At 49.3% G+C, this 23,604-nt stretch overlaps 1 protein-coding gene across 1 annotated transcript in view; it reads right to left on the reverse strand.

Annotated features, from left to right (window-relative positions):
* Positions 1-277: 277 nt before the first annotated feature.
* Positions 278-23,604, reverse strand: part of HS3ST2 (heparan sulfate-glucosamine 3-sulfotransferase 2) — a 105,142-nt gene continuing 81,815 nt past the window's right edge. Inside the window, exon 2 of the mRNA XM_002711823.6 lies at positions 278-1,657. Within this exon, the coding sequence (XP_002711869.1) occupies positions 1,039-1,657 (619 nt within the window). The 3' untranslated portion in view covers positions 278-1,038. The remainder of the gene's footprint in view (positions 1,658-23,604) is intronic.

Here is a 23,604-nt window from a genome sequence, read left to right on the forward strand (position 1 = left end):
CGCATCTAATCGCAGCCTCTGAGCCCGGAACTGGCAGGCAGACTGAACGTTCTGGAAAGGGGTCGTCCCCCCCCGCCCCCAGGTCGCCACGTGCTCTTTCTGCCCCCCATGTCTGCCAGCAAGAACCTCTTTCCCCACCTCTGCCCCCTGCTTCTCCCTGGGGGGCTGTGTCTGCACAAGACACGCCCATTTCCTGCCCCTGCCCCCACCGCACCCCCACCCCCAGCCAGCCGGCACCCAGAGGAACTGAAGGAATGAATGACTCGGGCTGCAGAGCCGGCTTCCAGACAAAAGCCCAGTCGTGTTTATTTCACAGGGACAAGCATGATTGGGCTGCATGCTGAACGTGAAAGCTCGCGTGAGGAAAGTACCCGTAACAGCAGAAGTAATTATGTGCTTTCGTCCACAGGGCCCGGGGGAGAGTCACAAAGTGTCTCTGAAAGCCAGTGTCCCTCAAGCTCAGCTGAGAAACCACTGGTTTGTCTTAGCCTCAGAGGGTCTGTCCCCCAGGAGTAGCCAGGGGCTTGCGTCCAGCCCTGCAATCTCTCAGTGAGCTGCTAGGATCCTAGGGGAGGATGAGGATGGCCTCCCAGCCCACCACCCAGGGCGACTGTGGGGGGGCCACTAAGCTCAGAGGGAAGGCAGGTGCCACTTGGAATCAACAACCCCACTCCTGGGTGGACAGGGACAGGGACAGACTGCTATGTGCACGGCAACAGAACAATCACCACTGAGAACACCTGTCACTCTTCTTAAAGCAACTCCCCAAGGCCTGGTAGGGGACAGAAGGGAGTAGGATTCTGGAGGCGACAGGTCAGGCCGGGAGCAGACCAGGTTTGCCTGGACAGACTGATGAGAGCTCGTGGCAGGGACCTCCCCCCTGGTCTCTTGGCCGTTACTGGCTTCCCAGTTCCAAGAGGATGGAACTCAAGGTGGGAGAGGGGGCTGGAGCCTGGGTTGGCTGGGGACAAGGATCACAGGCTCCGAGAGCCAATCTCCCAGAAGAGATGAGCCGGGGAGCCGGGGCATCCTGGTGGCTCACTCCCACCTGAAGTCCTGCCCGACTGTCTCATAAAATTTAATATTATAAGGTCTATAAAATTCCCGGAGCTGCTCTATCACTTCAGGATCGATCTGAACGTGAGCTCGCCCTTTCGATTTGCCCAGGCAACGGGGCAGCAGGCTGGACTCGGTTTTTTTCAGGCAAGGGAATCCTTTGGTCTTATTGAAATAGAAGTGCTTGTCCGTGATGAACCTCTTAATGCCCAGGAAGTCCTGGACGCGCCCCATCTCGCCGGCCGGGTCAGTGATGAGCCGCTCGCCGCTGACGAAGTGGATCTGAGCCAGCGGGAAGTACTGCAGCCAGCTCTGCAGGTGCAGCGCGTACATGCCGATGCGGATGGCGTTCCACGACACGTCCACCAGCCCCAGCGTGCGGTTGCGGAAGGAGAGGCCCTCGAAGGTAGGGATGTCCGGCTTCTTGGACAGCGTCTGGGTGTAGTCGGAGATGGCGCGGGTCACGGGGTTCCGCACCACCACGATGAGCTTGGTGTCCCGCGACATGTTGAAGATGCGGCGGGGGGCCTCTTGAGTGACGAAATAGCTGGGGGTCTTCTCCAGGGTGATCTGGGTGTCCAGGGTCCTGGGCATGAGGCTCCTGGGAAGGGGCCGGGGGAGGCACAAGCAATAAAATCATCAGGTCTCAGGTCTCCGGCACAATGACAGCATCTCCCTCCCCCGGTGACCCCTGGAGATTCCCTCGGCGGCATTTGGGGCTCTCCTGGTCAGGAACCCGCTTGAACTCTTTTTAACTCAAAAATATTCTGTAACAGGTTTGCTCTAAGACAGGAAACAACCTAAACACCCATCAGTACAGGTCACACAGATTGTGGAACAGTCAGTGAATGGATCTGTGTGTATGGATACGGAATGATGGAACGTTCCATCATATGGAATATGGAATGTCCAACACATAGTATTTGTGGGTTCTGTACTGGAGTAGTCAACCAGTCACCAATCAAAAAGAGGTTCTTTTTTTTTAAAAAGATTTATTTATTTATTTGAAAGTCAGAGTTACACAGAGAGAGGAGAGGCAGAGAGAGAGAGAGAGAGAGAGAGGTCTTCCATCCGCTGTTTCACTCCCCAATTGGCCGCAACAGCTAGAGCTGCGCCGATCCAAAGCCAGGAGCCAGGAGCTTCTTCCAGGTCTCCCAGGTGGGTGCAGAGGCCCAAGGACTTGTGCCATCTTCTACTGCTTTCCAGAGAGCTGGATCAGAAGAGGAGCAGCCAGGTCTCGAACCAGCGCCTCTACGGGATGCCGGCGCTTCAGGCCAGGGTGTTAACCCGCTGCACCATAGCACCGGCCCCCAAAAAGTTTTAAGTGACTGGTGTTGGGGTGCAGTGGGTTAAGCTGCTGCTGCTGCTGCCTGGTATCCATATCGGAGCATTGGTTTGAGTCCTGGCTGCTCCACTTTTGATCCAGCTCCCTGCTTATGCACCTGGGAAAGCAGCAAAAGAGGTCCCAAGTACTAGGGCACTTGCTAGCCACATAGGGGATCCAAATGGAGTTCCTGGCTCCTGCCCAGCCCTGCCTGTTGTAGCCATTTAGGGAGTGAACCAGTGGATGGAAGACTGATTTCTCTCTCTCCCTCTTTCTCACTCTCTCTTTCAAATAAATAAAACTTTTTTTTTTTTTTTTGACAGGCAGAGGGGACAGTGTGAGAGAGAGACAGAGAGAAAGGTCTTCCTTTGCCGTTGGTTCACCCTCCAATGGCCGCCGCGGCCAGAGCGCTGCGGCCGGCGCACCGCGCTGATCCAAAGCCAGGAGCCAGGTGCTTTTCCTGGTCTCCCATGGGGTGCAGGGCCCAAGCACTTGGGCCATCCTCCACTGCACTCCCTGGCCACAGCAGAGAGCTGGCCTGGAAGAGGGGCAACCGGGACAGGATCCGGCGTCCCGACTGGGACTGGAACCCAGTGTGCCGGCGCTGCAAGGCAGAGGATTAGCCTAGTGAGCTGCGGCGCCGGCCATAAATAAAACTTTAAAAACATTTTAAAAATAGTATCTGTGCTGAACATGTATAGACTTTTTATTTTTGTCATTGTTTCCGAAACAGCATTGCACAAGTGTTTACACAGCACTTACATGGTACCAGGCATTCTCAGTAGTGTGGAGCTGATTTACAGTCTATGGGCTTGGGCATTTGGCCCAGCAGTTAAGTAGCCGCTTCGGAAGGCTGCATCCCACATTGGAGTGTTTGACTGGAGTCCCAGCTCATCCCCTTCCCGCTAACGTGCACTCCAGAAGGCAGCAGATGACGGCTCGAATACTCGGGTCCCTTCCACCCACAGGGAGATCTGAGTGGGTTTCCAGGACCCAGGCTTTAGCCTGGCCCAGCCCCAGCTGTTGTGGGCATTTACTTCCCACTGGGAAGTAAACCAGTGGGGATGGAAGATCTCTTTCTCTTCCAAATGAATAAAAATAACTAAACTTTTAAAAAGTAGCATGAGGGGCAGCGCTGTGGTGCAGCTGGTTAAAATCCCAGCCTGCAGCTGCAGCATCCCATATGGGCACTGGTTCGAATCCTGGATGCTCCACTTTCCATCCAGCTCCCTGCTAATATGCCTGGGAAAGCAGTAGACGATGGCCCAAGTCCTTGGGCCCCAGCACCCATGTGGGAGACCCAGAAGAAGCTCTTGGCTTTGGATCAGCTCAGCTCCAGCCATTGCAGCCATTTGGGGAGTGAACCAACAGATGGAAGACCTCTCTCTCTCTCTCTCTCTCTCTCTACCTCTCTCTGTAACTTCACCTTTCAAAAAATAAAATAAATTTTTTAAAAAATAGAATGATTTGATTCAGTTTAATTATTAAGTTCTCTATAGACAACCAGGATCCTGGTCAGCTCTCTTCAAACTCTCTCTCTTTCCCTCTCTCCCTTTCTGTGTGTTACTCTGCCTTTCAAGTAAATAAACAGCCTCCAAAAAATAGAACATTGGAGGACTGTGTAGATTCTATGTGACTACTGTGCCATCTTGTACAGAGGAACAGAGCATCTGTGAATTTTGGTGCCTGTGGGGTGTCCAGGAACCAATCCCTCAAGAATACCGAGGGACGATTGTATTTCTTTTATTTTTCTTAAATATTTTTTAAACATTGAATCGTCAACTTTATTTTATTTTTACTTGAATGGAAGAGAAAGAGAGAGAGAGAGAGAGAGAGCGAGCTCTTCCATCCACTGGGCCAGGCTGGAACCAGAAGCTGGTAACTCAATCCAGATCTTTCCAGTGTAAGGTAGGTTTCTAATACTCAAGTCATTGCTGTTGCCTACCCGGATGCTCATTAATGGGAAGCCGGGAATGGAGGCAGAGCCTGGACTCCAATCCAGGCAATCCAGCAGGGGATGCAGACACCCCCCCCCCCCCCCCCCCCGCCAAGGCATCTTAGCCACTGCGCCAAATGTCTTCCTCTGATTGATTAGCTTTAAATGGGAAAGGGGCAAGATACAGCATGTATATGGTGGGAAGGATACACAAGAAACCAGTCTATGTAGTTGCTTCTGAGGGGAGAACTTGAGGCGGGTATAGAACTAGGAGATTAGAATCATTTTTTATTATATAACCTTTTATACAGCTTGAAAATGTTAATGTGTATTTTACATATTCAAAATCACAAGGAAGCCATTGAATATTGTTCTGGCAAACGATCTTTCTCCAGAGACATTAAGAAAACCTTCTCTTGGGGAGGGAAAAAAGTTTGTTTTGCAGGAACAGCAACTGTTTAGAAATGAGTTCTGACGTCTTCTGCAGCCTTTGTGTTGGCTTGCAGACGCCCAGAACCCCAGCCTGTTTGAGACCCCAGACAGAGCCAGGGAGCGCAGCCTCTCTCCGCCTGGTTTTCCATTTCTTGGCTGTGCTCACGGTTGTAAGGGATGCTGGTGGGAGGCGGTGACGTCTCCTTCCTGGTGGCAAATCTTTCAGGCCTTGACGGCTCTCAGTCCCTGTTTCTTAATAAAGGTCCATTTTTGTTTTTAACCCTTAAACTAGTGTGTGTGTGTGTGTGTGTGTGTGTATGTGAGTGTGTGTGTTGCCTGCCCATTAGAGCTACATGAGGAACTTTTAAAACTTTTGAATCAATTTGAGAGGCAGAGAGAGAGAGAGTGAGAGAGAAAGAGAGAAAGAGAGAAAGAGAGAGAGAGAGAGAGAGAGAGAGAGCGCATGAGCTCCAGCTACTGGTTCACTCCTCTAAGCAACAGCCTGGACTGGGCAGAGTCAAAGCCTGGAGTTGAGAACTCAATCCAGGTCTCCCAAGTGGGAGCAGGAACCCAAGTCACTTGAGGCATCGCCACTGCCTCCCAGGGTCAGCCAGGATGATCTCTAATGAGGAATCCTTCCAACCTTTCACCCTTTCTGATTCTTTCTATTTTTTTTTAATTTTATTTATTTGAAAGGCAGAAATACAGAGAGAGGGAGCCATGGGAATGGGGAGAGAAACAGAGAGAGTCAGAGACCTTCCATCCACTGGACCACTCCCCAAATGGCCACAACGGCCAGGGCTAGGCCAGGCCAAAGCTAGAGACCTGGAACTGTGTTTGAGTTTCCTGCATCGTGGACAGGGGCCCAAGCACTTGGGCCGTCTGCAGCTGCTTCCCCAAGCATATTAGCACAGCGCTGGATTGGAAGAGGAGCAGCCGCAACTCAAAATCATGCTCATATGGGATGGCAGCACCACAGGCAGCGTCTTCAACTGCTGCACCACAATGCTGGCCCCCGTCTTTTCTAATTCTATCCCTGCGCTATCAAACAGTAGTGGAGAAAATCGCTGACCCTCACAAACGAATTCTGTACGTATTTATTAATTCTAGCTTTATCTGAGCCCTCAGCACTGCTCATTAATCTTTATATTTTTCTTTCCAGGCCCTCCCACCCTTCTTCATGGTAAATGTTCCAGATTATCACCATGAGCTCCCAACCTTACTCCGACTACCCACCCTTGACACACAACTCATCTCTATTATACTAGAAAGATGCGAGCTGACACACCCAGCTCCTTCAACCATCCTCTCCTCCATCTTGAAACTGGTCCTTGCGCCATCCTGAATTCCTCCTGCTAAGTCTTAGAGACCAAGGCATGTGGGGGGCGCATCTGCCCACCTGTATCATTTCCCTTCCCCCACTACCTTTGCTGAAAACCCTTCCACTAGACCCTTGAACTTCCAAATTCACTGTCACACTGAAATGATACAATTGATAATTTGCTTCCGTGCCCAAGGTCTACATGGGCCATAGTGGGTTGAAAGCTTTAGTAGTATTTATTAGTACTGAGTAGGTCAGTATTTTTATTAGGATATCATTATAAGCAAACAATCACAAGTGCACCTGAGTAGAATTCTTTGATTCGGTTTTCATAGAAATCTGGCTCTACTGCTTTATGACCTTGGCACACATTATAATTAGGAGTCGGACTTAATGATGAGAGTGGATGGAACTCCATATGTTTGTTTAAGGATTTTCACTCTATGGGGTTATTGATGTAAAAGTCTTCCCCAAGACAAAGAACTTTTCACTTGACCAGCCCTTACACAGATTTCTTTGCAATGTTCTGTAATACGTGCAAGAATACCCACAGAGGAATGCAAGATGTATCGATTCCTGAGCTTATTTTACTATAGAGCATGAACTTTTGTCCAGAGGACCAATTCACCCCTCTCTCTGCTACCAGTTTGGAAAATTCTGATCCATTCTAGAGATTTCCAGAGTGTCACATCATTCTCCCCACCTACGCACCCAAATGAAACTCCGCCCTTCTAATTGGTATATCAGTTGCAAAACCAAACGACAACCACTAAGGAAGATAGAAGAACCAGACATAAAATCCCATCACTGAAGTCATATCATGACCTCAAATTTCTCTATCCCGCCAAAGAAAACCCTTGCATATTTACTTCTCCTTAGGTCGCTGGAATGTAGTACTGGAAGCCTGGGATGATAACATGCAAAGACTGTGCAGATGAAGTGAGTTTTAAAACTTAATGGAAAAATGGAATTAAAAGATAAGTGTATTTCAGTGGAGAAAAATTGAAACTCCATGTATATAATGGGGTGTTGAAAACATTCATGAAGAATGTGTATTATAAAAAACCTATGCATGGACTAAAAATATTTTTGTAGGGTCTGGTGCTGTGGTATAATGGGCTAAGCCTCTGCCTGCAGCACCAGTATCCCCTATGGATGCCAGTTCAAGTCCCGGCTGCTCTTCTTCGATTCAGCTCTCTGCTATGGCCTGGGAAAGCAGTGGAAGATGGCCCAAGTGCTTGGGTCCCTGCACCCATGTGGGAGATCCAGAAGAAACTCCTGGCTTCAGATTGGCCCAGCTCTGATTGTTGCGGCCATTTGGGGAGTTAACCATTGGATGGAAGACCTTTCTTTGTCTCTCTCTCTATCTGTAACTCTGCCTTTCAAATAAATAAAATCTTAAAAAGAAATTTAAACATCTTTTAATTCACATTTTTCATGAACTTTCAAAAAGTTTCATTTATTTATTTGAAAGCAGAAAAGCAGAGAGAGGGAGAGATGGATCTTCCATGTGCTGGTTCACGTCCCAAATGCCTGCAACAGTTAGGACTGGGACAGGCTGAATCCAGGAGCCCAGACCCCCATTGGAGGCTCCAAGTGGGAGGCAGGGGCTCAAGCCCTTGAGCCATCATCTGCTGCCTTCCACTGTGAGCATGAGCAGGAAACTGGATCAGAAGCAGAGCAGCCAGGACTCAAACGGCACTCTCACCCGCCCTTGCACGGACTTCCTGAAGTTCCCACGTTCACCGCCCTGCTCCATGCACAGAGGTGGGGAATGCACTGGCCTCTGCCTCGAGGCTCACCTTCCTTCATGTCGCTGTCCACATTTTACTTGCTTGTTTCCAGTGGCTAACAAGCAGCTGACCGTTCCTCTCAGCCTGTAACTCTCTTAAGTGTCTGTCTCCTTCCTCTTCTCTAACTCAGCAACAGTGACTGAGTGATCTAACCCGCACGGATGGGGCTCACCTCCCGTCTGCTTTTTCAACTCACTTTCCAACAGTTTTCCCTACACTGGGTAACAACCTCCGAGTGTTTCCTGGAGGAACTACCACTCCCTCTTTGGAGGAAATGTTGATAGGCTGATGGAAGTAAAGCCAGTAAGCGCCCGACTTTATGACAAAAGGACTGAACAGGTGTCAAAAACACTGACAATGAGGCTCCTCCAGCCAGAGGCAGGAGCTGCAAGGGATTCCCCATCAGTTTCTGGCACACAATCCCTTCGTCAATGCTGGTTCTTGGCCTTTCCTGGACATGGTTCCTTGGCTTTCTGTGGATTCTGTGAGGGCTAAACAACTTTCCAATACAGTACTGGTATTTTAAGTTAGGCAGAGTTGATTTCTGTCGCTTGCAACCCAAGAATTCTAGTATCTCATTTGCTATGTGGCTGTTTCTCGTCCTCTGAGGATGCTACACTCATCTCACTTAATGATAAACTCCCTGAGGGCGCAGCAGGCTGTGTCTCAGATGCAGCTCTGTCTCCAGAGTCTACCAGAGTCTACGGCACAAAGTCTCCATTAACATTTTTAAGTTCTAACTGAAGCCAATGACCTGTCCAATCCAATTACGCTCCAAAGCCCTGCATCCCCTTTGCAAACCCCCAACTTTCTCCAAATCAATCTAGATAATTCCCAGTGGCCGATCTCGTTCTCTTCTCATTCATGATCCTACCGGATGATCCCATTGCTTCCTCAGCCTTTAACCACCACCTGGGAAGTGCTGACTCACAAGCCATAACCGCAGCTCCCACGATAACGTCCTATGTTCTAGCCCAGAGTGTCCGACTCTCCGTAACCTGGACACCTCACATCAGCAATCAACTCACCAATTTCTTCCGCAAACTCATACTAATCCCATTGTGTGTTCATGATTGGCTCCGTGTCCACCTTTATCATGAGCAATACGGACATGTGGCGCATTCATTTCATCCACCTCGCACAATTTCTGGCACACAGTAGGTGCTCAATAAGTGGATCAGAGATCCAGTGTCCGAGCTAGGTGCTTGCTTAGGAGTTCTTGAGTCTGCAGAGGTTCTTGATGTGGGTTTATGGAGCTGGGCCCTTCCCTGGTTTCCCAGCCTTGGGCCAAGGAAAGATTTGGCAGATAATCCTGGAGGGAGCTTTTCTGTTGATTGCAAGATTTTGTCATGGCCCTGGCTCACTGACCGGGGAGAGCCCCAGCTCTGCTTCCACCAGAACCTCCACATTCAGGACGGAGAAGGAGATTTAAAGGAACACACATCATTCCAGTTCAGCTTTGCTATCTGCCCAAAGCCCTGCAGTGTGGCTGGAAGACGGAGGCGGGTGAAATCAGCCTGTAAGCTGGGATCATTTCAGGGCTTTTGGAGCAAGGCAAATGTCTGGGTCTCATGTCAGACTCATGAGATCAGAATGTCTGGGCCTGAGGCCCTGGTACTGCAATTCTGAGGCTCCCTGGATGTTGGCTGGCATTTGGAGCAGCAGTTAGGATGCTGTTTGGGATGCTCGCATCCCGTATCAGAGCGGCTGGGTTCAAGTTCTGACTCCGTTTCCAACTCCATCTTCCTGCCTGTGTACACCCTGGGAGGCAGCAGGCTATGGCTCAAGCAGTTGGGTCCCTGTCACCCACATGGAAGACCTGGATGGAGTGCTGGGCTCCTGGCTTCAGCCTGGACCAGCTCAGCTGTTGCTGGTATTAGGGGAGTAAATCAGTAGATCAAAGATTTCTCTCTTTCTCTCCTCTCTCTCTCTCTCTCTCTCTCTCACACACACACAAATAAAATGCTCCTTGGGTGAGAACACTGTTGCAGACTGCGTATTTTTTAGCACTATATTCTTTCACATAATTTCTCATGGATATCAACCAGGGTGCACCTTAGGGAAAAAAGTGCCCATGCCTCTCCTCTGTACACTCCTGTTTAATGGGTTTACAGTGGCGTCTACTTAACACATGCATGCTAATATAATTAATTATCTACGTATATGATTTTACAGATAGAGAGCGAGCAAGCTCCCATCCGCTGGTTTACTCCCCAGATGCCCACAGGGGCCAGGGCTGAGCAAGGAGCCAAGGCCAAAGCTTAGAGCCAAGAACCCAATCCAGGTCTCCCTTGTAGGTGGCAGAAACCCAACTACTGGCACCGTCACTGCTGCCTCTCAGGTCTGCATTAGTAGGAAGCTGGAATCAGGAGCCAGAGCCGGGTAGCAAACTCAGGTGCTCTGATGTGGAATGAGGGCATATTACCCAGCATCTTAACTGCACGGATAAAACATTACTATCTGATATTATACGTGTGTGTGTGTGTGTGTGTGTGTGTGTGTATCTATCTATCTATCTATCTATCTATCTATCTATCTATCATCTACCTATCTATCTACATGGTGGCTGTCCCTCCCTGCCCCCAGTGGATTGTAAACTCCAAGATGAAGGGGGTGGTCTCTCTTGTTTGCTGCTACATTCTCAGCTCCGAGAAGAGAGCTGGCACTCAACAGAGTTTCAGAACATACTTGTCAGAAAAAGAAAAATAGAGATAAGACTCTAATCTGGGAGCAAGGAGACAGATCCTATTGTGTGTACAGGTGGAGGTGTGTCTCTCTTTCCCATCCCCAAAGTCTATATCTTATCACTCTAAGTGGGAAATCGGATTACCAGAAAGAGAGAACAAATCCGAATACTCTCTGGGCATCCCAAGGCTCACTGAAGAGAGAGCAATTATACAAGGTATTTCCGCATGTTCATGGACTAACTAAGTTAAAAGAGCATGAGGATTTTCCACGAACTTTGTGAGGTCCCCTCGTATCTTTGACCCTCTGGTTCACACAGGGCCATGCTGGGCGTGTGTCTGCATGTGGCAGCATGTCTGGTGGCCTGTCACTGGAAACTCACACAGCTGGCACACTTGCAATGATTATAGGATGATCTGGAAGATTTCATTTGCTGCTAAATTTGCCCACTCTGCGTATATGCTGAGTGTTGGGGCATCTTTCTTTTCTTTTCTTTTCTTTTTGACAGGCAGAGTTAGACAGTGAAGGAGAGAGAGAGAAAGGTCTTCCTCACGTTGGTTCACCCCCCAGATGGCCGCTACAGCCGGTGCGCAGCGCTGATCTGAAGCCAGGAGCCAGGTGCTTCCTCCTGGTCTCCCATGCAGGTGCAGGGCCCAAGGAGCTGGGCCATCCTCCACTGCCTTCCTGGGCCACAGCAGAGAGCTGGACTGGAAGAGGAGCAAGCGGGACAGAACTGGTGCCCCAACCGGGACTAGAAACCGGAGTGCCGGCGCTGCAGGCGGAGGATTAGCCTAGTGAGCCATGGCGCTGGCCAGGGGCATCTTTCCTAACTGCGCGTGCATGAGCTTGTGCCCACTCTTGGTGATGACAAGGACTTCCCCTCTTGCATGCTTATTTTCCCTAAGGGAAACATAACCACCTTCCTTTGCTTGCGGAGCCGTGGTTTTGGAAACGATTCCCCATGTTCTCTTTATTGGCTGCAAATAAATGACTTTGTGTGACAATGACTTCAGGTGGAGGTTTTGCTTTCTACTCCGCAAGAAGTGGACCCACGACTTGGGTGGGTAACATCCATCCCCCCAGGCGAGGGGCTGCACCTGAGCTCAGCTTCCCTAAGAACTGGGGCAGGAAGAGGCCTTGCCTGAACCTGGTTCCCATCGCTCCTCCAGGCCCCCAGTTGCTGGGAAGCTTTTCCAGATAACTCCTGTAAACAGCTGGCACCTAAACTCAATCATTATCCCCGACGAGCAAGGCTGCTCATCCCTGCACTGTGAGAGAAGCTGATGGTGGTGTAGGTAGGAGCAGTCTCCCTTCCCTGGGGTACACACCCCTCGAAGGGCCCTCAGTGTGGAGGTGAGAGGACAGGGCAGCCCTATCTTCCTGCCTCTTTGGTGACCTTGGCTTGCAGGTGTCCCCCAGGAAAGCCCATTCTTTCATGTTTACCTTGTGCACTGTGGGCTTTGTCCTGAGTCTTGCTGTGTGACAGGTGGAGTTGACAAAGGAAAGGACCCTCTGGGCATGGTACGAGGGGGCTTCAAAAAGCCCGTGGAAAGTGGAATTAAAGATAAGCTTGCTGCTGGTGCCCCAAAACCAAACCAAACCAAACCAAAACAACAACAAAACAAAGTCATGCACAGTTTTCTAATGTGTACCTGCCATGAGCTTTTTGAAGACTCCTTGTATTTTTGGACTGCACTTTTTTTTTGCATCAAAATAAACTTATCTATTTAAAATATTTATATTTTTGCTTATTTGAGAGGGGGAGAGAGAGAGAGAGAAAGAGAGAGCAAGCAAGCTGCCACCCCATTGATTCACTTCCCACATGCCTGTGAGCCAGGAACTCCGTCCAGGTCTCCCCCATGGGAGGCAGGGACCCAGCAACTTGAGCCCTTGCTGCTGCCTGCCAGGTGTGCATTAGCAAGGAGCCGGAGTCAGGAGGCTGGAGCCAGGACTCCAATCCGGGCACTTTGGTACAAGGTGCACTGGTGTCTCAGCTGGAGGCTTTACTCTAGGCCAAATGCTTGCCCTTCAAGTTACCTTTCAATTTTCTTTGTCCATGAATATCTTGAAGTCTTCTTGCTACTTTCATGACTGGTTATGTGTACAGGATTTGGAACCAAAGAGTCGGGAGTTTGAGTCCTGCCTCCTGCTAGTCGTGGAAGGGCAGGTAGCAGACAGCAGCCCCTGGTCATGGGGTAGAAACCAGCTGGTCGTTGGCATTCCTTGTGCAGTGTCTGCAAGCCAAGGACTGTTCTAAGCTCTGTGTGAGAACCGTCTCATGCGTCTTCACAGCAACCCTACAAGTGGGCACTTTCGCTGTTCCTGGTTTGGGGAGGAGAAAACTAGGACACAGAGAACTAAAGTAAATCAGCAAAGCAACACAGACGCTCACAGAGTCTGGATTCGAGTGTGATTCTAGCACTGGAAGGAAACGTGAGAATATAAAGATTCAACTTGGCACAAGGACAGCCTTTCTAGGCATGAGACAGAAATCATGAAGGGGAAGATTGAAAAGTTAAGGCGACATAAAAAAGTCTCTGCGATGGAAAAATACCATAAATAAAAGGAAAATGACTAATTGGAAAAATACTTGCAGCATGGATGCCACAGACCCAAAGTAATGAGTTCATGGTTTTTTGTTTTTTTGTTTTTTTGTTTTTTTTTTTTTTTGGAAGTCTTTATATATTATTTTCTGGACTTCTTGCAAATCAGTTAGTGGTAGAGAAAAAGGACATAGACCATGGGGGAAGAGTCAGTAGAAAAAGATCTACAGAGAATAAACAGAAGGGAAGACATTCAGTGTTTCTCAAAATGCAAACTAAAGCCAGGATGCCATAATACCACTCACCTACAGGGTTGGCACCTGTGTTTAAAGATTGTAACAGTTATTATGTGCAAGATGAACCAATACTCTTCTACTATTGGTAGGAGGGTAAATCAGCATTACATATTATCTAAAAAACACACAGCCCTTTAAACCAGCAATTCCCCTTCTGGAAATGTATTTGCACACGTGTGTGAAGACACATGTGCAAGGCTGTTTGTTGCAGCGTTTATGGAAGAAACAGAGAGGCATCTATGAAAGACACCTGGTCTCTCTCCATGTCATTCCCCTCTTCCCGCAGGGGAGCTGCCAGCCAGGAACTACATTTCCCAGCACCCCCTGCACCCAGGTAAGGGCAGTGTAGTGCGCTAGTATAGGCTACACAGGAAGCAATGCAGATGTGTGCTGTTCTCTGTCTTTTCTGGTCCACCAGCTGAATGCAGGGGCATCTGTGACCTTAGAATGGGGCAGGCCCAACAGGTCACGGAAGGGGCATGGAAGACCACCCACAACTAAGAAACAACCCTTGGACTGACTGCGGGGGAGGGGGAACCAGAAAGAAAGTTTTTTTCCTAGGGCTGGTTTGCAACAGTAGTTACCATGAAGCTAACCATGGAAATATTGTTTATAATCTAAAAAGACCAGGACCAAGGCACCATGTAGGTGGCTGGTTAAATAAACTACAAGGAGGCCATACAATAGATGATGATGTGACTGGTAAAAAACAAGGCAGATATAAACACTGACACAGAAAGGAGTCCAGGATATATTATTAAGTGGAAGAAAAGCAAGATGCAGGACAGAAAGTTTAATATGATCCTATTTACATACATGTATTTACACACATGCACGCATGTGCTAGTGGGTATGTGCCTGAGCCTTCTCAAAAGGATACACAGTGAACTAAGGCCACCCAGGGAACTGGTAACAGGGCTGGCCTCTGGGGGACCGTGCAGAGCCTGGGATGGATTGTAATGCACAATGGAACTTCTCCACCTTTCGCTTGCTGCAATCATTGGAATTTTTTGTCCCTTTGCCATGAGCATGCATTCACTGTCTTTTAAAAAAAGCTAGCTAATATTTTTATGTATAGGCTAAAAATAAAAAAATTAAACCAGATTATCTAATGCAAAAGCTATTTTTACAAGCCTCCATTGATGTTCTTCGGGAAGAGGAGAGCTGCTGTCGTGGGGGGAGGGAGAGGAAGCTTGTTCCCAGCGTCTGAGGTGTGGGTGGGAGGCGAGGGCGCGGGGGCTGGGGCTGGAGAGCTCCTTCCCCGGGAAGCTTGCTGCGGAAGCGGGCAGGGAGACGCACGCTGGGTGCCGAGTGCATGCTGGGTGTCGAGTCGAGTGCACGCTTTTGCTGCTGCCTGTACGGCTCTGAGAACTTTCCAGGCCACTGGACCTCAATGTCTTGGGTTCCTCCTGTGGCTGAGCATAAGGACAGGATGGGGACCACTCCGGCTGTCTTTCCTTTCTCAGTCTGGGTGCAGCTTCTTGGCCTCCCTCCCTTTCTCCTGGAAGTCGTGACCTTAAGCCAGTGCTTGGACACTTGTGGTAGCTGTGTGCCTTGGAGCAACATAGATTCTGATTCTGTTGGTCTAGGAAGCAGCCTACAAGCCTGCCTCTCTGACGGGCTCCACGAGGATGCTGGCCTGCTGGTCCCTGGCTCACACTCTGAGGGGCAAGGTCTTCCTGCAGGCAGCACTGGCCTCAGCGGCACACAGCAAGAGTTCAGCGAAGGTTCGCTGCCTTGAACAGGATCATCTAACTGATGCTGGGTGAGGGACCGCGGATTTGAATCCAGGACACTGGGATTCGAGTCTGAGAATTTCCACATCGGGTCCCTCACCTGCCTCGAGTCGGGGATGATGGTGCTGACCTCGCCTGCAGCTGTGAGTGAGCCCTCAGAGAGAGAAACACGGCAGAGTTCCCCAGAAGCCACGAAGCACTGCGCCCACCCACTAGTGGGCTCCTCTTCCTCTACGTGGCCTCCCCCCACCCAAGTCTTCCTCATTTTCATGATGCAGGTCATCTGTCCCGTGGATCTCCTTTATGCCCCAGCCAGAACTCCGGAGAGCAAGCCCAGTGGCTCCACTTCCTCGCTTCACATTCAGCCTGGTTCCCAGCCTGTTTGCCTCTGAAGCAGCCGTCTCCAAGCAAACACAGAAAGCCAATCTCGCCTTTTGTCCCAGTCTGTTTTTTTTTTTTTTTAAGATTTATTTTATTTATTTGAAAGACAGAGTTACAGAGAAAGGTAGAGACAGAGAGAGAGGTCTTCCTTCTGCTGGTTCGCTCCCCAGTTGGCTGCAACGGCCAGAGCTGTGCCGATCCGAAGCCAGGAGCCAGGAGCTTCCTCCGGGTTTCCCACGTGGGTGCAGGGGCCCAAGGACTTGGGCCATCCTCAACTGCTATCCCAGGCCATAGCAGAGAGCTGGATTGGAAGAGAAGCAGCCAGGACTAGAACCTGCGCCCATATGGGATGCTGGCGCTTCAGGTCAGGGCTTTAACCTGCTGCACCGCATCGGCCTCTGGTCCTGGTCTTTTTTTCTGTGGCATCTGAGGCATCTGTCCACTCCCCACTTCTTTACTTTTGATTTTACTTATTTGAAAGGCAAAGGGTAGATGCAGAAGACAGAAAGAGCTCTTCCACCTGCTGGCTCACTCTCCAGATACCTGCAACAGCCAGGGCTGGGCCAGGCCACAGCCAGGAGCCAGGAGCTAAATCTGGGTCTGCCACAGGGGTGGCGTCACCACTGCCTCCCAGGGTGCAGGAAGCTGGAGTCGGGCGCAGAGCTGGGACTGGAACCATGGCCTCCTCAGTGGCATCGTCAGTGCTGTGCCACATGTTGCCTTCCTTCTTCTCCTTCTCCTTCTCCTTCTCCTCCTCCTCCTCCTCTCCCCTCCTCCCCTTCCCCCTCCCCCTCATCTTCCTTCTTCTTCTTTTTTGACAGGCAGAGTTAGACAGTGAGAGAGAGACAGAGAGAAAGGTCTTCCTTCCATTGGTTCAACCCCCCAATGGCCACTATGGCCGGTGCTGCACCGATCGAGGCCAGGAGCCAGGTGCTTCCTCCTGGTCTCCCATGCAGGTGCAGGGCTCAAGCACTTGGGCCATCCTCCACTGCCTTCCGAGGCCACAGTAGAGAGCTGGACTGGAAGAGGAGCAACCAGGACAGAACCTGCGCCCCAACCGGGACTAGAACCTGGGGTGCCAGCACCACAGGCAAAGGATTAGCCTAGTGAGCCGTGGCGCCGGCCATCCCACTTCCTACTTCTTGAGAGCTGTTTCTCTTTGGCCTTGAGAATCATCTCTTGGTCGCCATATATATTTTTCCCCTTGGCCTACGATTTATCTTCTTGTCTCCATTAGTGGCCCCAGCATTCACCAGTTGCCCCGGCAATACCCACATCCCAGGAGAGCCTGACTTCCATTTCTCTACACCTGCTGCCGGAGAATGCCTGAGCTGGCGGGATGGCTCCACGGCAGTAGCTGATGGCCAGCACCGCTGGCAGGTCTGCCATGTTACTCTGGCCACCTGGTTCTCCTGCCCTGCACATTGACCAACTCAGACCTCTCCCGTTCTCTGCAGATGACCAACACTGCCTGTTCCTGCCACTGTCAGCAGAGAAGCTCACTTCCAACTCTACAGAGAATACAGAAAGCCTTAGAACCGAGGGGCCAGTGCTGTGGCATAATGGATAAAGTCGCCACCTGCAGTGCCGGCATCCCATATGAGCTGCTCCACTTCTGATCCAGCTCTCTGCTATGGCCTGGGAGAGCAGTGGAGGATGGCCCAAGTGCTTGAGCCCCTGCACCTGCATGGGAGATCTGGAAGAAGCTCCTGGCTCCTGGCTTTGGATCAGCACAGCTCCGGCCGTTGCGACAAATTGGGGAGTGAAGCAGTGGGTGGAAGATCTCTCTCTCTCTCTCTCTCTCTCTCTCTGTCTCTCCTTCTCTCTCTGTGTAACTTTGACTTTCAAATAAATAAACACATCTTTAAAAAAAAAATAAGGCGTGCAAAGGTTGAACGTGTGAAAAGGAAACCTACTGGCAACCTAATGCGCACCCCCCCTCCCCGAACTGAATATGCTCACCAGTCTGTCAAGCACATGAAATTTTCCACACTGGCCAGCACTAGGCTGGCCGAAGATGGAGCGTCCCAGCTGAGTGGGCTTCTGATGCCAGCCCCTGGTCTGAGCACCTTCACCTCCACAGTACCTTGTCCACAAAACTCTTTTCCACTGCTACCGTGTGCACCTAGAGCCAGCTCCTCTAAGGACCAGCCCCTACCAGTTCTGAATGCTTCCCAGGCACTTGCAAAGTCTCCAACCACGATGCCTGGATGAGTTAATGAATTTATTTTTAAAAACCAAGCTTTACAATCTCCAGAGTTCCCAGGGGTATTGAGGATTTTGTTGAGCTGAGTTCCACAAGCCTACCCCACTTCCAACAGCACAGCAGTGCCCTCTAGTGGAAGGTGATCCCACTGCAGCTGTTGGAGAGAACACTTCAACCTGTTGGCTCCTGAGAAAAACGAATGAGCGATAGGAGGTCCTTTCTGCTTTGTCTCTCGAAAGTTGTCATTGTATAAGAGTAAGTTAAAAGCAATGGTTGCAAAGAGTCCCGGGGGTTGGCATTCAGATCACGCAGAGAGCAAGAAGAGAAGTGGAAAGTGCATATGAGCATGCCCTGAAAAGCCATTTATTCAAGTATCACCCAGGCCTGGAATGCGCCCAAAGCCACATGCATGGTTGTTAGGTCACCAATACTTCTGCCTATGGGATACAAATCCACATACTTGTTTGGGCTTTAGCTCAGCGTGTCAGATCTGGAATGCATTCAAGAATCCCAGCAAGATAAACCAGCAGGCATGCTCAAAGCCCCTAGTCCTCTCCTGTCTCTAGGACTCTGCTCTTTGCATCTGGAATGCCTGGGCCTGACTCTTCCCATCTGGAATGCCTGGCCCTCCTTTCGATGTCAGATCGAAAGCCACCGCTCTCAACTGTCACTCACCAGACTCCATGGTTTCTTTCCCTCATGGCTCAAAGCACAATCTGTAATCATCTTGTACATCTGTTTGTTTGTTTATTTTTTGTCGTTCCCCCAAGTCAGTCTGTTGACAGGGAGGGGGTGATGCCTGCCTCGCTGGCTGTGGCATCTCAGTCCCTGTCACTGTGCCACCTCATCACAGGCAGGCGTGAGAGGGTGAATCACACCCACCAAATATTTTGCTTGTAAAATGAATAAGAGGGGAGGGGATCAAAGCCTAAATCAGGAAGACACAGGCTCCTGCAGGGAATGTGGCAGCCTAAGATCTGCAGAAAGGATATCCCAGAGCATTGACTTAGTGCCTGTGGTGCACAAGTGCTTCATGGATGACATGCAGTTTTGCAGTTACGTGTTTAATATATTTTAGAAAACCGAAACTAGGACATCCCTTTTATTGAACAGATTTTATCACTTAGAATGAGACTTGAATACACAGTGAAGGTAGAAAATCTGAACAGGTCTAAAACAAATACTTAATAAATAATAGCACAAATGGTGGTACTGGTAAAAAGACTGCCCTGCAGTGACTAACATGGGGGAGCCTCTGTCTCAAAACAATGTTGGGGGGTTAGTGTCACAGGGCAATGAGTTAAGCTGCTGCTTGTGATCCAGCATCCCATATGAGTGCCGGTTTGAGCCCTGGCTGCTTCATTTCCAATCCAGTTTCCTGCTAACGCACCTGTGAAAAGCGCAGGTGCCCAAGTACTTGGGCTCCTGTCACCTCCCTGGGGGACCAGGATAGAGTTGCTGGCTTCTTGCTGGCCCATCTCTGGTTGTTGCAGCCATTTGGGTAATGAACCAGCAGATGGAAGTGCTCTCTCTCTCTCTCTCTCTCTCCCTCTCCCTCTTTCTCTCTTTGCTGCATGAACTTTTTTTTTTTTTTGACAGGCAGAGTGGACAGTGAGAGAGAGAGACAGAGAGAAAGGTCTTCCTTTGCCGTTGGTTCACCCTCCAATGGCCGCCGCGGCCTGCGCGCTGCGGCCGGCGCACCGCGCTGATCCGATGGCAGGAGCCAGGAGCCAGGTGCTTTTCCTGGTCTCCCATGGGGTGCAGGGCCCAAGCACATGGGCCATCCTCCACTGCACTCCCTGGCCACAGCAGAGGGCTGGCCTGGAAGAGGGGCAACCGGGACAGAATCCGGCGCCCCGACCGGGACTAGAACCCAGTGTGCTGGCGCCGCTAGGCGGAGGATTAGCCTAGTGAGCTGCGGCGCCGGCCTTGCATGAACTTCTAAATACATATTTTTTTAAAAAAAGACCCCAATGTTGGTACAGCCCAAGGGAATCCAAGCTATGATAATGTGGCTATACATTCATTCAATAAACAATAAATAAGCATCTTTTTTTTTTTGTCTGAGGTCACACCTGTAAATGAAGCAGAGGCAGCAGTTGCTCTCCCAGGGCCTCTGGTTTGGTACAGGAGACAATGGGAAAATGGAAAACACTTCATTGAAGCCGTGAAGAGGGAGAGCAAGTGAAATGGTGGAACCCTGTAGGGGTCAAGAGGTGAGCATGGGCTGAGATGAAAAGACACTAGGATGACCCGAGAAGTAGGATAAGAATGGGGTGTGACCGAGCGAAGACAGCGCTACAGAGTCTCAAATGCATGGTTACACCACACCACCACATGAAGAGCTGGGGAGAGCAGAATTAGTGAGGCAGAATTTACAATTCAAAACAAACTTGAACCCGGTTTTAGATTTTTACAGTAAAGGTCTCCAAGAGAACTGAGATGAGAGAGAAGGAGACACAGAAGGGATAGTTACAGGCAAGGTGTACTTTGCTGATGTTATTGAAGAAGAAATCCAAAACAAATTGGACAGAACAATAGGCTGAGATTTCATGAATGAGATTTCCAGATGCATTGATGGTTATGATGTGGGCAGAATGAGATGCCACAGACGGCGAGGAAGGCATCACCCTTCCTGAGGATGTCAACAGACTGACTCGGGGGAAAGGCACCCACACCCATGAATCCATCCATCCATCCACCCACCCATCCATCCACCCACCTATCCATCACCCATCCAAACATCCATCCACACATCCATCCATCCAAACATCTACCCACAGATCCATACATCCACCCATCCATCCACCCACCCACTCATCCATCCATCCATCCACAGATCCATCCATCCATCCATCCATCCATCCACAGATCCATCCATCCACACATCCACCCATCTACCCACTCATCCACCCATCCATCCATCCATCCATCCACCCACCCACACATTTGCCCATCCATGCAACCACCCATCCATCATCCATACACGAATGTACCAGAGATAATACTTTACATGGTGGGTAAAGTATAAAAGTTCTAAGAGTATTACAGGTACCCAGGATGGAGAAAGCAAACAAAACAGTTTTTCTACACATTCAAGGCAGACAAGGGCTTTGAAGCAGCACTGAGTGCTAGAAAAACAGAGATTACCATTTGCAGAATTTTTCATAAGAAAAAAGTTGTGACTGCCAATACTTATTTAGCCAGTTTACTGTGAAGGTGAAAGAAAAGCATTCTAAGCATGCAACATTTTGGAAAACATTGTGTCTTGATCTCTCAATTGCCTGAGTGCTGGTGTGAAAGAGCTCAGGAATGCGGAATTGCAATTAAAAGGACAGTGATTGGGGTAAAACAGAGCACGAGCCCCAACCAGCAATGCTTTCAGTGCCCAGTAACAGCATTATTAATTTAAAGTGATACAAAATTAATTGATAAATCAAATCCAAAAATCCCAGGTTACATGGACAAAAACTGAAAAGCTGTCCACAGAGGAAGACATGGAGGGAAGGAGAGGAGGAAAAGGACAGACGTTCCCTGCTCCCCGTGGCTTCGCCTTCTGAGGTTTCAGTTACTTGTACTCAACTGTGAGACAAAAGCATTTATTGAAAAATCATAGATGGGGCTGGCACTGTGGTGTAGAGAGGGTAAAGCTGCCACCTGCAGTGCCGGCATCCCATGTGGGCACTGGTTCAAGTCCCAGCTGCTCCGCTTCTGATCCAGCTCTCTGCTATGGCCTGGGAAGGCAGCAAGAAATGGCCCAAGTCCTTGGGCCCCTGCACCCACGGGGGAGACCCGGAAGAGGATCCTGGCTCCCAGCTTCGGAAAGGTGCAGCTCCGGCTGTTGCAGCCAATTGGGGAGTGAACCAGCAGATGGAAGACCTCTCTCTCTCTCTCTCTCTCTCTCTCTCTCTTTCTGCCTCTCCTTTTCTCTCTGTGTAGCTCTGACTTTCAAATAAATAAATAAATCTTTAAAAAAATCATAGAAATAAGGCTGGTGCCGCGGCTCACTAGGCTAATCCTCCGCTTGCGGCGCCAGCACCCCGGGTTCTAGTCCCGGTTGGGGTGCTGGTTCTGTCCCAGTTGCTCCTCTTCCAGTCCAGCTCTCTGCTGTGGCCCAGGAAGGCAGTGGAGGATGGCCCAAGTGCTTGGGCCCTGTACCCACATGGGAGACCAGGAGGAAGTGCCTGGCTCCTGGCTTTGGATCAGCCGTAGTGGCCATTTTGGGGGTGAACCAATGGAAGGAAGACCTTTCTCTCCGTCTCTCTCTCTCACTGTCTAACTCTGCCTGTCAAAAAAAAATCATATAAATAAACAGCCCATGAGGTTGAAATAACTTTTATTATGGTATTATGCTACAACTTTCCTCTTTTATTATTAGTTACTGTTGTTAATCTCTTACTGTACCTCTTATGGAAATTAAATGTAACATAGTTCTATATGTATAGAAAAAGCATATTATACATAGGGCTCAGTACTATCTACAATTTCAGGCATTGACTGTGGGGGCGGGGGTCACGCATCATCTTCCCACAGATAAGTGGGGACTACTGTGCACAGACTCTATCCTAAAAAAGGCTGTCTACTCACTGACTTCATTAGGAGAACGGAAAGTGAAGGATTAAAAACAAGACACAGATCTCCCAAATGCTGCAAAATATAAAATCAAAATGCTGGTCATACAACAAAAGTGATAGGGTAGAAAAGCAGCAGAAAAAAAAAAAACAGCAAAACTTTGAGAGCATGATGATAAAAGTATAGAAGATGGATTGTACTACTATTTTAAAAATCATTGGAAATAGTCCAAACAACTAATTTTTTGAAATGACAACAATAAGAATTGCTCGTCCTAAAATCAAGCCCAGTCTAGGACCAGCTCTTGTCACGATGGTTAAGATGCTACTCGGGTGCCTGCACCTCCTATTTGGAACGCCTGGTTCAAGTCCTGGCTCTGCTTCTGATTCCAGCTTCTTGCTAACATGCACCCTGAAACCTGGCAGATGATGGCTCGAGTACTTGGGTCCCTGCCACCCATGTGGGAGACCTAGATTGAGTTCTGGGCTCTGGCTTCATCTTAAGTCAGCCTTGGCTGCTACAAGCATTTGTAGAGTGAACCATGGGATAGAAGACCTTTGTCTGGCTTTCAAATAAATAAGTAAATCTTAAAACAAAAGTAAAGTGGAGGTAGACCTGCCAGAAGCTGGCAAACAGGTGGATCAACTCCAACTAACAAGTGGAGGATCCATCTCCCAAAAACTAACCAGTCAAGGTGGTGCATCCTACTTATGAAAAGCAAAGCTATAAGCCCCATAGAGATCAATACCATTCCATGGCATCTCGAGCTATAATTCAGTGCAGAAATAGGTCAAAGGAAAAAAAAAATGATCATCTCAACCGATTCTGAAATGGCACTTAGTAAATTTGACATCCATTACTAATTAAGAAAAAATAACCTTGAAAAGGCAGGAAGGCTGCATCTTTTGCATGAAATGGAGCATCCATCTCAACCCCAGGCACTAGCTATTGAAGGATGAAATAACATCAACAGCTAAGTTATTGAGAGCCTGTGTCAGACATAGCTCTGCATGCTTTTACATGAGTTCTCTCATTTAAACCTTACCACAATGTCACCAGGCAGGTATTCCTATGGCTTTAAAGCCTTATTATTCACTTAAAGGACTTGGGCACAGAGAAGCAACCTTCCCAAGGACCATAGTGAAGTCACGATATAAACTCAAGAGTTTTGTCTCCCATGCCTGTCCACCTTATCTCCAGGCTATGAGGCTCATGAAAGCCAAGTAGGACAAGGATGCCCACGAATGCAGTCAATAGCTAGTATTGTTCTATAGCTTATGGACAACTCCATTAGAACTGTAACGAATGGAGAGATGGGAGATT

Source organism: Oryctolagus cuniculus, chromosome 19 (assembly GCF_051225735.1).
Source record: "Oryctolagus cuniculus isolate XC-2025 breed Fujian yellow rabbit chromosome 19, ASM5122573v1, whole genome shotgun sequence".
NCBI classification, from domain to species: Eukaryota; Metazoa; Chordata; class Mammalia; order Lagomorpha; family Leporidae; genus Oryctolagus; species Oryctolagus cuniculus.